Genomic DNA, 16980 nt, shown 5'->3' on the forward strand with positions numbered 1-16980 from the left:
ACTTCTTGTTGATTTGGGGACATTTTGGGGACATTTCCTATTGATATCATATCACTTCCTGTTGATTTGGGGACATGTCCTATTGACATAAGGACACTTGGGGGACACTTCCTGTTGATATCAGGTCACTTTCTGTTGGTTTGGGGACATTTCTGGGACATTTCATGGTCATATCAGGTGACTTCCTGTTGATTTGGGGACATGTGCTATTTATGTCAAACTCAATCATTTGCTGTTGATTTGGGGACGTGTCCTATTGATATCAAATCACTTCCTGTTGATTTGGGGACATGTCGTATTGACATAAGGACACTTCTTGTTGATTTGGGGACATTTTGGGGACATGTCCCATTGATATCAGGTCATTTCCTGTTGATTTGGGGACATTTTGGAGACACTTCATGTTGATATCAGTTCACATCCCTTTGGGTTGAGGACATTTCCCGGACATTTCATGGTCATATCAGGTCACTTCCTGTTGATTTGGGGATATTTTGGGGACATGTCCTATTGATATCAGGTCACTTCCTGTTGATTTGGGGACATGTTCTATTTACATCATATCATTTGCTGTTGATTTGGGGACATGTCCTATCGATATCAAATCATTTCCTTATGATTTGGAGACATGTCGTATTGACATAAGGACACTTCTTGTTGATTTGGGGACATGTCCTATTGACATGAGGACACTTCTTGTTGATTTGGGGACATTTTGGAGACACTTCATGTTGATATCAGGTCACTTTCCGTTGGTTTGGGGACATTTCTGGGACATTTCATGGTCATATCAGGTCACTTCCTGTTGATTTGGGGATATTTGGGGGACATGTCCTATTTATATCAAATCATTTGCTGTTGATTTGGGGACATGTCCTATTGATTTCATATCACTTCCTGTTGATTTGGGGACATTTTGGGGACATGTCCCATTGATATCAGGTCACTTCCTGTTGATTTGGGGACATTTTGGAGACACGTCATGTTGATATCAGGTCACTTCCCGTTGGTTTGGGGACATTTCTGGGACATTTCATGGTCATATCTGGTCACTTCCTGTTGATTTGGGGATATTTTGGGGACATGTCCTATTGATATCAGGTCACTTCCTGTTGATTTGGGGACATGTCCTATTTATATCAAATCATTTGCTGTTGATTTGGGGAGATGTCCTATTGATATCAGGTCACTTGCTGTTGATTTGGGGACATGTCCTATTGACATTAGGACACTTCTTGTTGATTTGGGGACATTTCCTATTGACATAAGGACACATCCTGTTGATTAGGGGCCATTTCAACAACACTTCCTAATTCATCAGGTCACTTCCTGTTGATTGGGGGACATTTCGGTGATATGTCCTAATCATCAAGTCACTTCCTCTTGATTTGGGGACATTTTGGGGGACATGTCCCATTGATATCAGGGGATTTCCTGTTGATTTGGTGACATTTCAACAACACTTCCTGTTTCATCAGGTCACTTCCTGTTGATTTGCGGACATTACGGTGATATGTCCTGAAGGGGAAACGATATCGTCATCGCACACACCATATAATTGTCTGCATTAGTCTAACACATATATAGTCTAACACATACATACGACACCGTCTAAGTGTTTGCATTACTCTAACACACGTAATATAATTAATCAGGAAATAGTATCATTTTCATATTTACGGTAGGACTACGCTACTAATATAAAATAAATAGAACACCATAGTTTAATGAGAGGAAATAGAAGAGATACACAATGCCGTCTTATCACAGGAGTGACGTACCAACTCTGGCAAATCTGCTCTCCCAGCAAACTCCAAGGACAAAGCGCTTTGTCCTAAAACAAGCACAACCAGCCCGGACAGCAAAGTTGATAGCGGGCGTCCCAATCCGCGCACGGACCTAAGCCGCCCAAAACCGGCCACAGCGGGGGTGGCACAAAAGCAACGCCCAGAAACGCCTTCGACAAGACCCGCATCAGCAAAGACTTCAAAAAGACTGTACACTGAGATAAGACAGATTTTCTTCTGCTCGGAAACATGTAGCCTTGTTTTGGATCCAGAATTGTCCCTCCGTCGTCTGTTTTTGCCTTGTTTTTGACCATTGTCGACGAATAAATTGTCAACCTGTTTTCGGCGAGTGTTCTTCAAGCTTTTGAAACATGGAGTCAGTGTGCAAAGGGTTAACACAGGAACGCGCGGAGTTTAGCTTCCTCCTGGCCTGGCTCTTCGGGGGCGTCGAGCGGCGGAGCACATTTCCGTTCTGTTGCCGGCCTCCCCGTGCGGTTTGGGCTGGGAGGACTAAATTCCTACAGTCCTAATCATCAAGTCACTTCCTGGTGGTTTGGGGACATTTCTGGGACATGTCCTGGTCATATCAGGTTGCTTCCTGTTGATTTGGAGATACTTTGGGGACATGTCCTATTGATATCAGGACACTATCTGTTGATATCAGGGTCACATCCTGTTCATTTATAGGCATTATGGGGTCGATTCATGTACATTTGAGATAATTTCCTATTGATTTTAGGGCATTTCTGGGTCACATCCCATAAATGGTCACTTCCTGTTGATTTGGGGGGCATTTCCGGGTTACTTCCTGTTGATTTTGGGTCACTTCCTCTACATTCATAGGCATTCTGGGGTCGATTTATGTACATTTTTGATTATTTCTTGTTAAATTTAGGGCGTTTCTTGGTCACGTCCCATTCATATTCACTTCCTGTTCATTTTTGTGGGCATTTCCGGGTCATTTCCTGTTGCTTTGCGAAGCATCCAAGCAAATGATTTCCTGGAATTTCAAGTCTTTCTTCAATCACTTCACTTTTGTGTTGGCCGACTCTGCGCAGATCTGACGATGGCAGCGTTCAGCGATGCCCAAATATTGTCCCTCTGCATTAGTAAATCTGTCACTAATAACCCTTGCTCGTGCGTGCCAATGTGCATATTTAGCCGAAATGAATCATCGGGAGTCGCTCTGTCATTAAAAAGAATTCTTCTGAGGCGCAGATGATAAAATAAAAAAAAGCAAAAGATAACTCAAGTTTGCCCACTCACAATGCCATCATTATATAAACAATCATGAGGAAATGATTACATTCTGTTTGCAGTGACTGCTTCGGGTCACAAGTGCGCTGACAATGTTTAGCATACTTGTTTTAATCAATTCAACCACTAAAAGCCTTTCAATTTAAAAAAAAAATTTTTTTTTTTAATGTTTGGGACAAATGTTGCTGTGCAATTAAAATGCAATTAATCAAAATTACTTAATTAAATAGCCTTTAATATATATTTATTTTAAATCTGAGTCCGACTTGAGTCATTTTTAACATATTTAAATTAGGGCTGTCAAACGATTAAAATTTTTAATCGAGTTAATTACAGCTTAAAAATTAATTAATCGTAATTAATCGCAATTAATCGCAATTGAAACCATCTATAAAACATGCCATATTTTTCTGTGAATTATATATATATTCTGTAAAATAAATTGCTGGAATGGAAAGATAAGACACAAGATGGATATATACATTCAACATATGGTACATAAGGACTGTAGTGGGCATTTCACTCTACTGTCATTTAAATCTGTCTATGCTGTCCTCACTCCGAAGCGTCTACTTTTTCCAAAGCTAGACAGCTAGTGAACGACGCCTTAATAATCAGACTTCTTCCTTTTTCATCTGATTTATTAATAAAATGGCCTCAAACCATTGTCCTCTTAAGACCGTCGTAAAACTACAAAAAAAAGTACACAAGCATTGCATTAGCAACAACGTTAGCTTAGCACGCTATACAGGTTCATTAAACATAAACAAAAAGCGTCTCATACAAAAAATATAACATTTTTCTTACTAACATAATATGTACATTCTTTACAACAACCATATTTACGGACAAATCTTGTCCAAGGATCACATAAGCACAACATTACAACGTAGTCGTCAGCCCGAGACGTCGTGCAGCCATATTGAACTGGCAAGAAAACAATAAACCATGTCGCAAAGCGACCACAAGAGTTCGCTGTTAGACAGCACAAAAAGCCTTGCTGTAAAACATATCAAAAGGCAGAATACTGTCTGAGCGGGACATGTGCGTTAATTGCGTCAAATATTTTAACGTGATTAATTCAAAAAATTAATTACCGCGCGTTAACGCGATCATTTTGACAGCCCTAATTTAAGTGTATGTGTGTGCATATACGGTATTGGCCCGAATATAAGACGACCCCCTCTGTTTCAAGACTCAAGTTTGGAAAAAAAAAGACTTTTTGAACACCAAATTCATTTTTATACAGAAAATAATTTACAGTACATCTGAAACAAATGATTATAACTAGGTTTGTTCCGATCATGTTTTTTTGCTCCTGATCCGATCCGGATCGTTTTAGTTTGAGTATCTGCCGATCCCGATATTTCCCGATCCGATTGCTTTTTTTTTTTTTGCTCCCGATTCAATTCCAATCATTCCCGATAATTTTTCCCGATCATATACATTTTAGCAATGCGTTAAGAAAAAAATGAATAAAACTCAGACGAATATACAGTATATATTCAACATACAGTATATAAGTACTGTATTTGTATATTATGACAATAAATCCTCAAGATGGCATTTACATTATTAACATTCTTTCTGTGAGAGGGATCCACGGATAGAAAGACTTGTAATTCTCAAAGGATAAATGTGACTTTGTAAATTGTGACTAAATATTGCCATCTAGTGTATTTGTTGAGCTTTCAGTAAATGATACTGTAGCCATTTAACTGTTCTGCCCAAATGCATGATGGGAAGTGCAACCATGACTGTGCATAGTCGCACCAACTGATATATCTTCTCTGCGTTGGGAAGTAACATAGGGTGTTAAGGAAAAGATCAACCACTATCGTTCTTCCTCACATTGCTTCCAACGATATTTCTAATTGTTGAGAGAGGGATTTTAAGGCTTTAGCCAATTAAAAAGAGGCTCCAAAGACTGCCAAAATTCTCACTACTCATTTTACGCTGCCTGTTAGCTCTATTTATAGGTAAAACGGCGCCATTATAGATTGAACGCGACAATGCGTGAGTGGGTCGTGCAGCGCATGCGTTAATTGCATTAAATATTTTACGTGATTAATTTTAAAAAACTTAATTACCGCCGTTTACGCGATAAATTTGATAGCCCTACTTGAAGCCAAAACTAAAGACTCTGGATGGATGTAAGACATTTTGTCTGTAACGTAAAATACAATTAGAAAATGATTTAATTAAAAAATATATACATAGCAGAGCTGAAACGAATACTCGAGCAACTCGAGTAACTCAAGTTTAAAAACTGATCCGAGTAATTTTATTCACCTCGAGTAATCGTTTATTTTGACAGCTCTAAGCATCACGTTTTGCTCGGACTACTTTTAATGCGGGACAACGCGCTGATGTCACTCATACTAGCCCGCATGATGCTACGTTGGCAGCAGGTAGCGTCTGATGAGTCTCATAGAGAGCACATGTATGTTGAACTAGATGCTTAATGACAGACTCGGCCGCGTCTGGGCAGCGTTAGTAAACAGCCGCCATCTTAAAGCAGTAGAGCGCTAAGCGCTAATGTAGAGCGCTAATAAAAAAGATTAACGTTACTGTCGCTACTAGGTCACGTAACGTTAGCCCTGCGGAGGGCTAGGTTTCAATTAATTATGACCACTGTTGATGCGTGGCTAACGTGTCTTACATACAGGCTTTAACATAACATAGCATTGTGGAGTGATGAGGGTGTAAAATAAAAACTTAATCATGCTAACTATCAATTTTAGCTCAGTAGTCATTGCTGGATAAAACACCAAGTAGCACTGGTCCCTAATGTGCTCCAATACAGCCTGTATAAGACATTTATTTTTAACACTGCAAAACTCAAAATCCTATCAGGACTTACAGTTTAGACCAGTGCTTCTCAATTATTTTCTGTTACGCCCCCCCAAGGAAGACGTAAATGTTTCGCGCCCTCCCAAACTCTCTGCCGCCACTGTAAATAGTATCGTTTGTCTATAAAATTACTATTATAAATACGCATCTGCCTAACATTGTGTCCTTTTTTTCTATTAAAGAAAAAAAGTAACATAGATCAACTTATAATAAAGTATAACTTTTTTAACATTGTGTTGCTTGTAACAGAAAAGACTTAACGCGCATCAATTTGCCTGAAGTTAAAAAAAAAAAAAAAAAAAAAAAAAAAGTCACATCCAAACTGTAAAAATACACTCAAGGTACATTTTTGACCATTTGATACTGAAAAATAAAATGTAATAAAATCAGTAAATAATAACAAATTCAAATTGATTAGAAACATTTACTCTTCAGGACAACATGCCAAAAAATTTGACCGAAAAAAAACAAAACTGAATAGAAGGCGGGAAAAAGGTCTTTGGACATAAGGAAAGTTTTTATTTTCGCTGATTCACCACAGTGCTCACTGGTTTACTGATATAACACTGACAAAGCAGGACGATTGTGACAATTGGCAATATTCGGCACGTTTTTGCTGAAAAACAATCAAGCGGCTTATCAATGAGATTGAGGTCTAATGTCTTTAAGTGGCGTCTTAACTGATTTGGCTTCTCCGCTATAATCATTTTTAGACTCAGTAAACAGTGGTCTTTCCTCATTTCCCACTATATTAAAAGTCAAAGGCAAACGGCCCGAAAAAAGCGCATTCTCGGCGGCCGAGGGAGAACCGTAGGTGAGGGCGGTGGTCGTGACGATCCCAAGCCGAAAACGGCACTTCTCGGCCGGACACGTGAGAACCGAAGAAGACAGTGGGTCGCTGCGTGAGTCCAGCTCTGCATGAGTCTCTTCCGTGTGCTCTTGCTTACTTCAAAAATACTGCACGCACTTTGAAAATGAGAGCGCCACTGCCACCCATGGAGTGGATGTGCAAGTACACTGTATTCTAGTACGGCAAAAAAAAAAAAAAAAGCATGTTCCCCAAGGTCACTCGCGCCCCCCCGGCATCGCTCTGCGCCCCCACCATTTGAGAAGTACTGGTTTAGACTAACTTAAAACTTAACTAGAACTGGCTTGACACAAATAGAAATTCAATTGAAACACGTGGGAAAAAATCCTAACTTTTAAGTGATGTGTGTTATAAAGCGTAACAGCATTTTTAGGTAAGGTATATATATATATATATATATATATATATATATATATTTAAAAAAGATCTAAAGGTTTTTTGAGTGAAAGCAGTGAATTAGTCTTTGTTTATTCGAGTTACATTTGAGATGCAATTGTTGGCTGTTTTCAACAATATACATTGAAAATAAAGACATTGATTGACTGAAAATGGTTCAAGATTAGATGAAATGTCTTGTTTTCTCATGTATATTTATAGTTGCTCTTCACCTAAAAATATATTTGTTTCATCCGATTACTCGATTAATCGATAGAATTTTCAATCGATTACTAAAATATTCGATAGCTGCAGCCCTAATATATAGTAAAAAAAAGGCATGTCCGATATTTTTTTTGCCGATTCCGATACTTTGAAAATGACGTGATGGGACCCGATCGATCGGGATATCGATCGGGACATCTTTAGTTGCAGCCCTACAACTGGCTAACTTTTCAGTGGAGATCTCGAGGTCCATTAGTGGTACTATTACAGCGTGTAGAATTGCCGTCTGTTGGTCAAAATGTCGATTTATAGTCATGATGACAGACATGTAAAATGTCAATGGAAAGTTTTATATCATACAGCAATAGTCACAGGTAATGTCATCGTTAGACCCCCCAAAAATGTCATTGATATGCGGAAATAAAACACTTGAGTGTGATTTGTTTGCAATCAATTTTGGAAAGAAATACTCCACCGGTGTCCAATTTGCAAGCCGCTTGGGGACGCTCGTTCGCTGGCATTTGGCTCGCTTGCGTTCAACTTGCCTCTGTCATTTTTTCCATTTTCCCTCCTGCCAAAAGGCCGTATTTGCATATTTCAATTGAAAGTCTGTTATTACACCTCCAGCTCTTATTAAAACCCAGGGTGAAAATTGCTCATTCGCGTTCCTCGTAAGGAGCTGATGTTTGGCTGCCATTGGCGGCGATGGACGTCCAATCTGTTTGAAGTGAAAGGGGCTACAAGACCATGGGAAACCCCCAAAAAGTTCCTCAGCAACTCATGCTGTGAATGACTTCCAGCGCTCTTGGAGTTAGACACCTGTGTTTTTGTTGTTTTTTTTTTTCAGGTGATATGGTATCCCGGGCGATGCATTACCTTCAACCGCTGTACACCAAGAATCACAATAACGGAACCCCTATCCACCAGAAGAGCACGGTTATCCACTGGGCCCCCGAGGCCATTTACACACTGTGTTACTTCATGCACTGCCCCCAAATGGAGTGGGAGAACCCCAACATCGAGCCATCCAAAGTGACGTTACAGACTGAGAGGTAAGAAGTACACATATGCAAAAAAACCATCAATAACATCACAGCGGCATAGCGATTAGTAGTGTGACAATATATCGAAATGGTGATATATCGTTATATATCGGTATGCTCCTGCCAAGAATCGATGTATCGTTTGAAAAAGGAGTCCGTTTCCAAAAAAACAAAACAAAAAAAACCGACATGCCCCAAAATCAACAGGAAGTGACTTGTAATAACCCCCCAAAACATAGATGTGACTTTGACTTGGCCCGAAATAAACAGGAAGTGACCCAGAAATGCCCCAGAATCAACAGAAAGTGACCAGTAAATCCCTGAATTTGTGGATGTAACCTTGAAACGCCCAAAAATCAACAGTAAACGACCCAGAAATGCCCCAAAACAGGTATGAAAATCTCTCACCTTTCGGCGAAATTCGCCGTTTTGAAGTCAAAAAGGGCGACCTACGTGAATTGCGTAGATCCGAGGAGAAATTCTTTTTTGGGGGGGGGGGGGGTCGGGAGGTTTTATTTAATTATTATTATTATTATCATCATGTGATTAACTTAGTACGTAAACTGATCGGTTCTTTAAAAAAGTGACACGGACAGTCAGCAAATCCTTCTAGATGCTTCGCTGACGAGAACCAATCATCGGCCCAAGCTGCGTGCCATTATTCCAAACGCGCGCACTCCTTACGTGAAACAAGGAGTGCAAAAAAGCAGGCCTTATCCACACCGGGGCAGACCAGAGCGCAGCATACACACTTGCCTGTATTTGTTCATTTTCGTTTTCACGTTTTGCGATATAAAAAAGTTACTGCCATTCGTTGCAGCTTGCGTTGAACACTGCCAGAGCTAGCCAAATCTCCCATGGAAAAAAAAAAGCTCCCGTTAAATTGGCGTCAAGCTTGTGTATTTAGCGGTAATATAAACGAAGAAACACACCGTTGAGTCAAATTAAGCGGCATGCTCTCGGATTGAGGGGTCGCCTCGCATCGCATCGCTCCCGTCGTCCGCCTTAGACGCGTTATTTTCGGCTGGGACTTGAGCTGACGGCCGGTGTCGGCACAACACCGGCCCGACGAGTGGTGGGAATGACTCTTGCTTCTTAAAGCTTTTCAGAAATACAGGGATCCCTCGTTTTTCGCGGTTAATGGGGACCAGAACCTGCCGCAATAAGTGAAAACCGCGAAGTAGCGCCCCCCCCCCCATTTTTTTGTGTGTGTTCAATGTATTTATTCAGATTTTACATTGGAAAAAAGATACATATATATGACATTTTTTCACTTTTTTCACCAAAGTATCATTTATAAATGGTTTTCAAGCACTTCAAAATCTAAGAATTATGATAAGTTTTAAACATGTTACTGCCCCACCGAATTATTTTTAAACAAGAATAAAGTAGTAAGAAAATGCTTGGCTTTATTAAATGCTTCATACTGAGTCTACTCAAACCCTCTCAGGCTTTGTTAAACGGTGATTGGCACATGTGCAAAGTTTTTCTTTTTATATATATTTTTTTGTTTGAAGCAACTTATTTGATTGAATACTAAAAACACAAATGTCCTAGCCAAAACGCAAAACAACATTACTTCAATGGAAAAATTTGTTTCAATCAAGAAAAATAGTTTTCAAATGCTTTTTTTGTCTCAAATTTATTTTGCAATCAAAAACATTTTTTTTTTATTGAAGTGACTTTTTTGGGATTAAAAGTATAACTGTATTTTGATTGAAGCAACTTTGTTTTTGATAGAAGTAACTTTGTTTTTTGATTGAATAATAAAAACACAAATCTACCTCCATCGTTATTGAGAGAGAAAGAAATTAAGAAAGCTTTAAAACTAAAAGCCACCGGGGAGTCTATTTGTTTTTTTAAATATTTATATTTCATTACATAGACATGCCTCGTAGGGAAAGGAGATTGAGGGATAAAAAAAGGAGTTGGATGAGGCTGCTAAAGGCAGTGGATACCTCATCAGCTGGGTGAATAGCAGACCTGGTAAGAACAGGTTTGCAAGGATAGTCGGGTATTAAATCCAATTATAAACACAATTACAATGTTATTTTTCTATAAGATTTTATGTCATTGCTTTATTAATCATTAGGTACTAGAGTTGTTAAGTATGGATAATAATGTTTTGAGAAAACTGTGCTGTTGGTGGCTCAGTGACCATCTGATGTGGTTTATTCTCAGATGAAAAAGTTGAGGAAGGAAGTTTCTATGCAGAGGTTGAAGGAAGAAAAGAGGCAGACTGACTGAGTCTCAGCCAGAAAGTGTGGATGACAGTTTTGATTTCTATTCACTGTTGCCCCCTCCCAATTAAAGTATGTCACAGTCGCAGCCAATTATTATCTAAAGCTGGTTAAAATTGGAGTTATGTTGTTTTAAGGTGTATTAAATACTTGTTCATGTGCCCCTTTTGATCTACGAGCACCCGCCCATCCACCGGTCTCTGCACGGCCCTGCTGAAACACAGTGTGGGTCAACAGAGCTCAATATTTTGTTGGGGTGTACAGTGTACTGGAACATATTTCCTCCACACCCTTCTCACCTTTTTAACCCCTGACCCATTTTCATGCCTGCCAAAATCAACAAAAAGTGACCGGTAATTCCCCCAAAACATATATGTGACTTTGACGTGCCCCGAAATCAACAGGAAGTGACCCAAAACTAACAGGAAATGACCGGTAATTCCCTGAAATTATGGATGTTACCTTGAACTGACCCAAAATCAACGGGAAGTGACCTGAAAAGGCCCCAAAATCCACAGGACGTGACCCAGAAATGTCTCAGAATCAACTGGAAGTGACCCAAAATCAACAGGAAGTGACCTGTAATTCCCCCAAACATAGATGTGACCTTGACATGCCCTAAAATCAATAGGAAGTGACCCAAAAAATCCCCCCAAATAAACAGGAAGTTACCCAAAATCAACAGGAAATGACCACTAAATTCCTGAAATTGTGGATGTTACCTTGAAATGCCCGAAAATCAACAGGAAGTGACCTGAAAATGCCCCAAAATCAACAGGGCGTGACCCAGAAATGCTTCAGAATCAACAAGAAGTGACCCAAAATCAACAGGAAGTGACCTGTAATTTCCCCAAACATAGACGTGACCTCGACATGCCCTAAAATCAATAGGAAGTGACCCAAAATCAACAGGAAGTGACCTGTAATTCCCCCAAACATAGATGTTACCTTGGCATGCTCCAAAATCAACAGGAAGTGACCCAGAAATTCCCCCAAAATAAACAGGAAGTTACCCAAAATCAACAGGAAATGACCACTAAATTCCTGAAATTGTGGCTGTTACCTTGAAATGCCCTAAAATCAACAGGAAGTGACCTGAAAATGCCCCAAAATCAACAGGACGTGACCCAGAAATGCCTCAGAAACAACAGGAAGTGACCCAAAATCAACAGGAAGTGACCTGTAATTCCCTGAAATTATGGATGTTACCTTTGCATGCCCCAAAATCAACAGGAAGTGACCTGAAAATGCCTCAGAATCAACAGGAAGTGACCCAAAATCAACATGAATTTACCAGTAATCCCCTGAAATTGTGGATGTTGCCTCGAAACGCCCAAGAACCAACAGGAAGTGACCCCAAATCAACAGGAAGTGACCCGTAAGTGCCCCAAAATCAACAGAAAATCGAAACATGGACTTAACCTGAGTTTTATTACATGTAAACCTGAGTATGATTACATGTAATGTGGCCATTATTTGTTTTCTCTAATTATGTAGTCACGCTGGTTTTGAAAGAATTTGTGTGTTTTGGTCTGGAATGGCTTGCATGAATACAATCTGCTTGATTATCACGTCACGTCGTGCCCAAAAAACAAAACCCAAAAAAAAATACAGTTCAGTTTCTGTTTTATGGGCGCCATAGCAACAAGGCATGACCGCTTTACTTTGACAGCACTTTTTCTTTTCATGACCGTATAATCAAGTAAAATGCCATGTTGTCAACTCATTGGCTGGCATTGATGGCGCTAATCCGTTTAAAGTGGGAGGGAATTTGTTCACTTGCTGCCAGCACGCCCACTTCAAATGGATTGGACGACTACTAGCGATAAATTCAAATAAATAATGAAAGTTACATTTTCGGGTCTTGAGGTTAAGGGTCACAGAGGTCAGGAAAGGAATCAACAGGAAGTGACCCAGGAAAGCCCCCCAAATTAAAAGTGAGCCAAAAATGCCCTAACATCAACAGGAAGTGACCTGTAGATGCCCGAAAATCAACAGGAATTGACCAGTAATTCCCCCCAAATAGTGGATGTTACCTGTAAATGTCCCTAAATCAACAGGAAAGGACCCCAAAATGGCCCAAAGTTAACAGGAAGTGACCTGGAAGTCACCTTTAAATGCCCGAATATCAACAGAAAGTGACCTGTAATTCCCCCAAAACATGGCTGTGACGAGTAGATGCCTCAAAATTAACAGGAAGTGACCCCGAAATGCCCCAAAATAAATAGGAAGTGACTGTGAATGCCTGAAAATGAATAGGAAGCGACCTATAATTACCCCAAAACATTGATTTGACCTTGAAATGCCCCGAAATTAACAGGAAGTGACCTACAATACCCCTAAAACATGGATGTGACCTTGACATGCCCGAAAATCAACAGGAAGTGACCTACAATACCCACAAAACATGGATATGACCTTGACATGCCCCCAAATCGACAGGAAGTGACCTACAATACCCCCAAAACATGGATGTGACCTTGACATGCCCCTAAATCAACAGGAAGTGACCTCTAAATGCCTCAAAATTGACAAGAAGTGACCCCGAAATGCCCCTTAATAAATAGGAAGTGACCTGTGAATGCCTGAAAATGAATAGGAAGTGACCTATAATTACCCCAAAACATGGATTTGACCTTGAAATGCCCCAAAACCAACAGGAAGTCACCTGTAAATGCCCTAAAATCAACAGGAAGTGACCTGTAATTCCCCCAAAACATGGATGTGACCTTGGCATCTCCCAAAATCAATGTGAAACGAATGAGAGGATGACAATGAGGCGTGATGAGGTCAAAGGTCAAAAAAGAAATTTCGCCATAACTGAAGACCAAAGACGGGGGATTACTGTCTTCCCAAGCTTGCAGGATTCATTTGTAATACGAAGCGGAAGAGGTGATCACCCTTTGGGGTCATAAGGTCCAAGGTCACAGAGGTCAAAAAACAAATTTCGTCGTAACTCTAGACCAAAGACAGGGATTACCGCCCTCTCAAGCTTGCAGTATTTGTTTGTAATATGAAACGGAAGAGGTGATTACCCTTTGGGGTCATAAGGTCAAAGGTCACAGAGGTAAAAAAAGAAATTTCGCCATAACTCTAGACCAAAGACAGGTATTACCGCCTTCTCAAACTTGCCGGATTTGTTTGTAATATGAAACGGAAGAGGTGATTACCCTTTGGGGTCATAAGGTCAAAGGTCACAGAGGTCAAAAAAGAAATTTCGCCATACCTCTAGACCAAAGACAGGGATTACCGCCTTCTCAAACTTGCCGGATTTGTTTGTAATATGAAACGGAAGAGGTGATTACCCTGTGGGGTCATAAGGTCAAAGGTCACAGAGGTCAAATTTTTTTTGCCATAACTCTAGACCAAAGACGGGGATTACCGCCCTCTCAAACTTGCAGTATTTGTTTGTAAAATGAAACAGAAGAGGTGATTACCCTTTGGGGTCATAAGGTCAAAGGTCACAGAGATAATTTTGCTGTTGTTCATTCACTGCCAACCTCCTACATCAAACGATTGGACATCTACTAGTAATCAAATCATTTCAATTCACAGCAGGCAGATAAAAAGAGCCACACGTTTGGACGTCCATCACCGTCAAAGGCAAAATGCAGACTTGATTGCGTTCCAAATTGACCTAAAGAGTCGCAAGACGCAGTCATTGCAGCAGATGCAGTCGCTATTGATTGATGCCGCAGTCGCGCCATCTCAGTGTGTCAGAATGATGTAAGGCGCTGGCAATGTTTTCCTGTTTTTACCCTTGATTGCTGCTTTCTCAGCAAGTCCGTGTACAAATATTCACAGAGTCGAGGTCGAAGGGGGCGCGGGACGCTTCTCGTTAACGCCGGAAGGTCAAATGTATCGTTGTCCGTTTTTGGTATTTGGAGTAGATAGTAGCTTAAGTGATTTGTTGTTCCAGAAGTGTACTGGAAACGTGTCGGCTGGTCTGATGCAAGGATGACAGCTGAGTGTGAGCAAGCCTACGCCACGGGCGCTATCGCTATCAGCAAATGTGCGTCGCGTGGTTGTCCGATTCAGTTATGCGTGTACGCCAACTATGTCTTTTTTTTTTTTGTAAGAAAAAAAATTCACGGAGTGCATACATTAGTATGTACTTGTAGTACAAGTACATGCACTTATACCACAGGTATGCATACTTGTAGTGCAGGGGTATCCAACTCCGGTCCTGCAGAGTCCCAATCCAGCTTGTTTTCCATGTCTCCCTCCTATAATTAACACACCTGAATCAAATGATCAGCTCATCAGCAAACTCTGCAGGAGCCTGATAACGATTCTTTGATTATTTGAGTCAGGTGTGCTGGAGGAGGGAGACATGGAAAACCAGCTGGATAGGGGCTCTCCAGGACCGGAGTTGGATACCCCTGTTGTAGTGCAAGTTCACATACTTGTAGTGCAGCGGTCTCAAACCGACTCCACAAAGGGCCGCAGTGGGTCCTGGTTTTTGTTCCAACAGATCCAGCACAAACAGTTCAACCAATGAGGTTTCTACTAACATAAGCAGCACCTGATTGCAATCAACTGATTACACTTGTAAGAAACCAGATTGGTGAAAAGGTATTTGTCTCGTTTGGTTGGAATGAAATCCAGTACCCCCTGCGGCCCTTTGAGGACCGGTTTGAGACCACTGTTGTAGTGCAAGTACGCACAAGTACATGTACTTATACAACAGGTACACGTAAGTACTTGTACTGCAAGTACACGCACGTGTGGAGCAAGTTCAGGTACTTGTAGTGCAAGTCCATGTACTTGCAGAGCAAGTATATCCAAGTGTACGTTCTTACAGTGCAAGTACATTTACTTCTAGTGTAAGTACAGGCAAGTACACTTACTTGTAGTGCAAGTACAAGCAAGTACACATACTTACAGTGCAAGTACACATACTTGTAGTGCAAGTACACACAAGTACACGTACTTACAGTACAAGTACACATACTTGTAATGCAAGTACACGTACTTGCAGTGCAAGTATATGTACCTGTTGTGCAAGTATATGTACCTGTAGTGCAAGTACACGTACTTGTAATGGACATACATGTAAGGACATGTACTTGTAGTGCACGTACACACAAGTACACATACATAGTTGAAGTATATTTACTTGTAGTCCAATGTATGTACCTGTAGTGCAAGTACACGTACTTACAGTGTAAGTACACACAAGTACATGTACTTGTAGTGCAAGTACACGTACTTGAAGTGCAAGTACACACAAGTACGTGTACTTGTAGTGGAAGTATATTTACTTGTAGTGCAATGTATGTACCTGTAGTGCAAGTACACGTACTTACAGTGCAAGTACACATACTTGTAGTGCAAGTACACACAAGTACACGTACTTACAGTACAAGTACACGTACTTGCAGTGCAAGTATATGTACCTGTTGTGCAAGTATATGTACCTGTAGTGCAAGTACACGTACTTGTAATGGACATACATGTAAGGACATGTACTTGTAGTGCACGTACACACAAGTACACATACTTATAGTTAAAGTATATTTACTTGTAGTCCAATGTATGTACCTGTAGTGCAAGTACACGTACTTACAGTGTAAGTACACACAAGTACATGTACTTGTAGTGCAAGTACACGTACTTGTAGTGCAAGTACACACAAGTACGTGTACTTGTAGTGGAAGTATATTTACTTGTAGTGCAATGTATGTACCTGTAGTGCAAGTACACGTACTTACAGTGTAAGTACACACAAGTACACATACTTGTAGTGCAAGTACACCTACTTGTAGTGCAAGTACACCTACTTGTAGTGCAAGTACACCTACTTGTAGTGCAAGTACACACAAGTACACGTACTTGTAGTGCAAGTACACACAAGTACACGTACTTGTAGTGCAAGTACACGCAGTACACGTACTTGTAGTGCAAGTACACGCAGGACACGTACATATAGTGCAAGTACACACAAGTACACATACTTACAGTGCAAGTACACATACTTGCAGTGCAAGTATATGTACTTGTAGTGCAAGTATATGTACCTGAAGTGCAAGTACACGTACTTGTAATGCACTTGTAATTCTCTCCCACTCAAAATGGATTGGACATCTAGCGCTTTCAGTGGCAGCTAATGAGCTAGAAATTATGTAGGTTTTTTTGTGTGTGTGTGTGCTGGTTTTGTGATGTACCCATAGTACATCTGATATTCTGCTCTTCTTGTTCAGGCCACATTAAACATGTGCTTTCCAAAGATAATTTCCCTGTTTAGAATAACAAATGAATGTCATTCATCTTAGCTGGAGGGACTTGCTTTTTAATGTTTATCAAATGTTTAGTGACAGTTTATTTTCTTG

The 16980-nt window shown here is 40.4% G+C and overlaps 1 protein-coding gene across 2 annotated transcripts in view; it reads left to right on the forward strand.

Moving 5' to 3' along the window:
• btbd11b (BTB (POZ) domain containing 11b) overlaps window positions 1–16980 on the forward strand; it is a 147437-nt gene that overhangs the window by 84261 nt on the left and 46196 nt on the right. For both annotated transcript variants that reach the window (XM_057837463.1, XM_057837464.1), the window contains exon 3: window positions 8213–8417. In XM_057837463.1, the coding sequence (XP_057693446.1) occupies window positions 8213–8417 (205 nt within the window). The remainder of the gene's footprint in view (window positions 1–8212; window positions 8418–16980) is intronic.

This window comes from Corythoichthys intestinalis, chromosome 5, assembly GCF_030265065.1.
Source record: "Corythoichthys intestinalis isolate RoL2023-P3 chromosome 5, ASM3026506v1, whole genome shotgun sequence".
Taxonomy (NCBI): Eukaryota; Metazoa; Chordata; class Actinopteri; order Syngnathiformes; family Syngnathidae; genus Corythoichthys; species Corythoichthys intestinalis.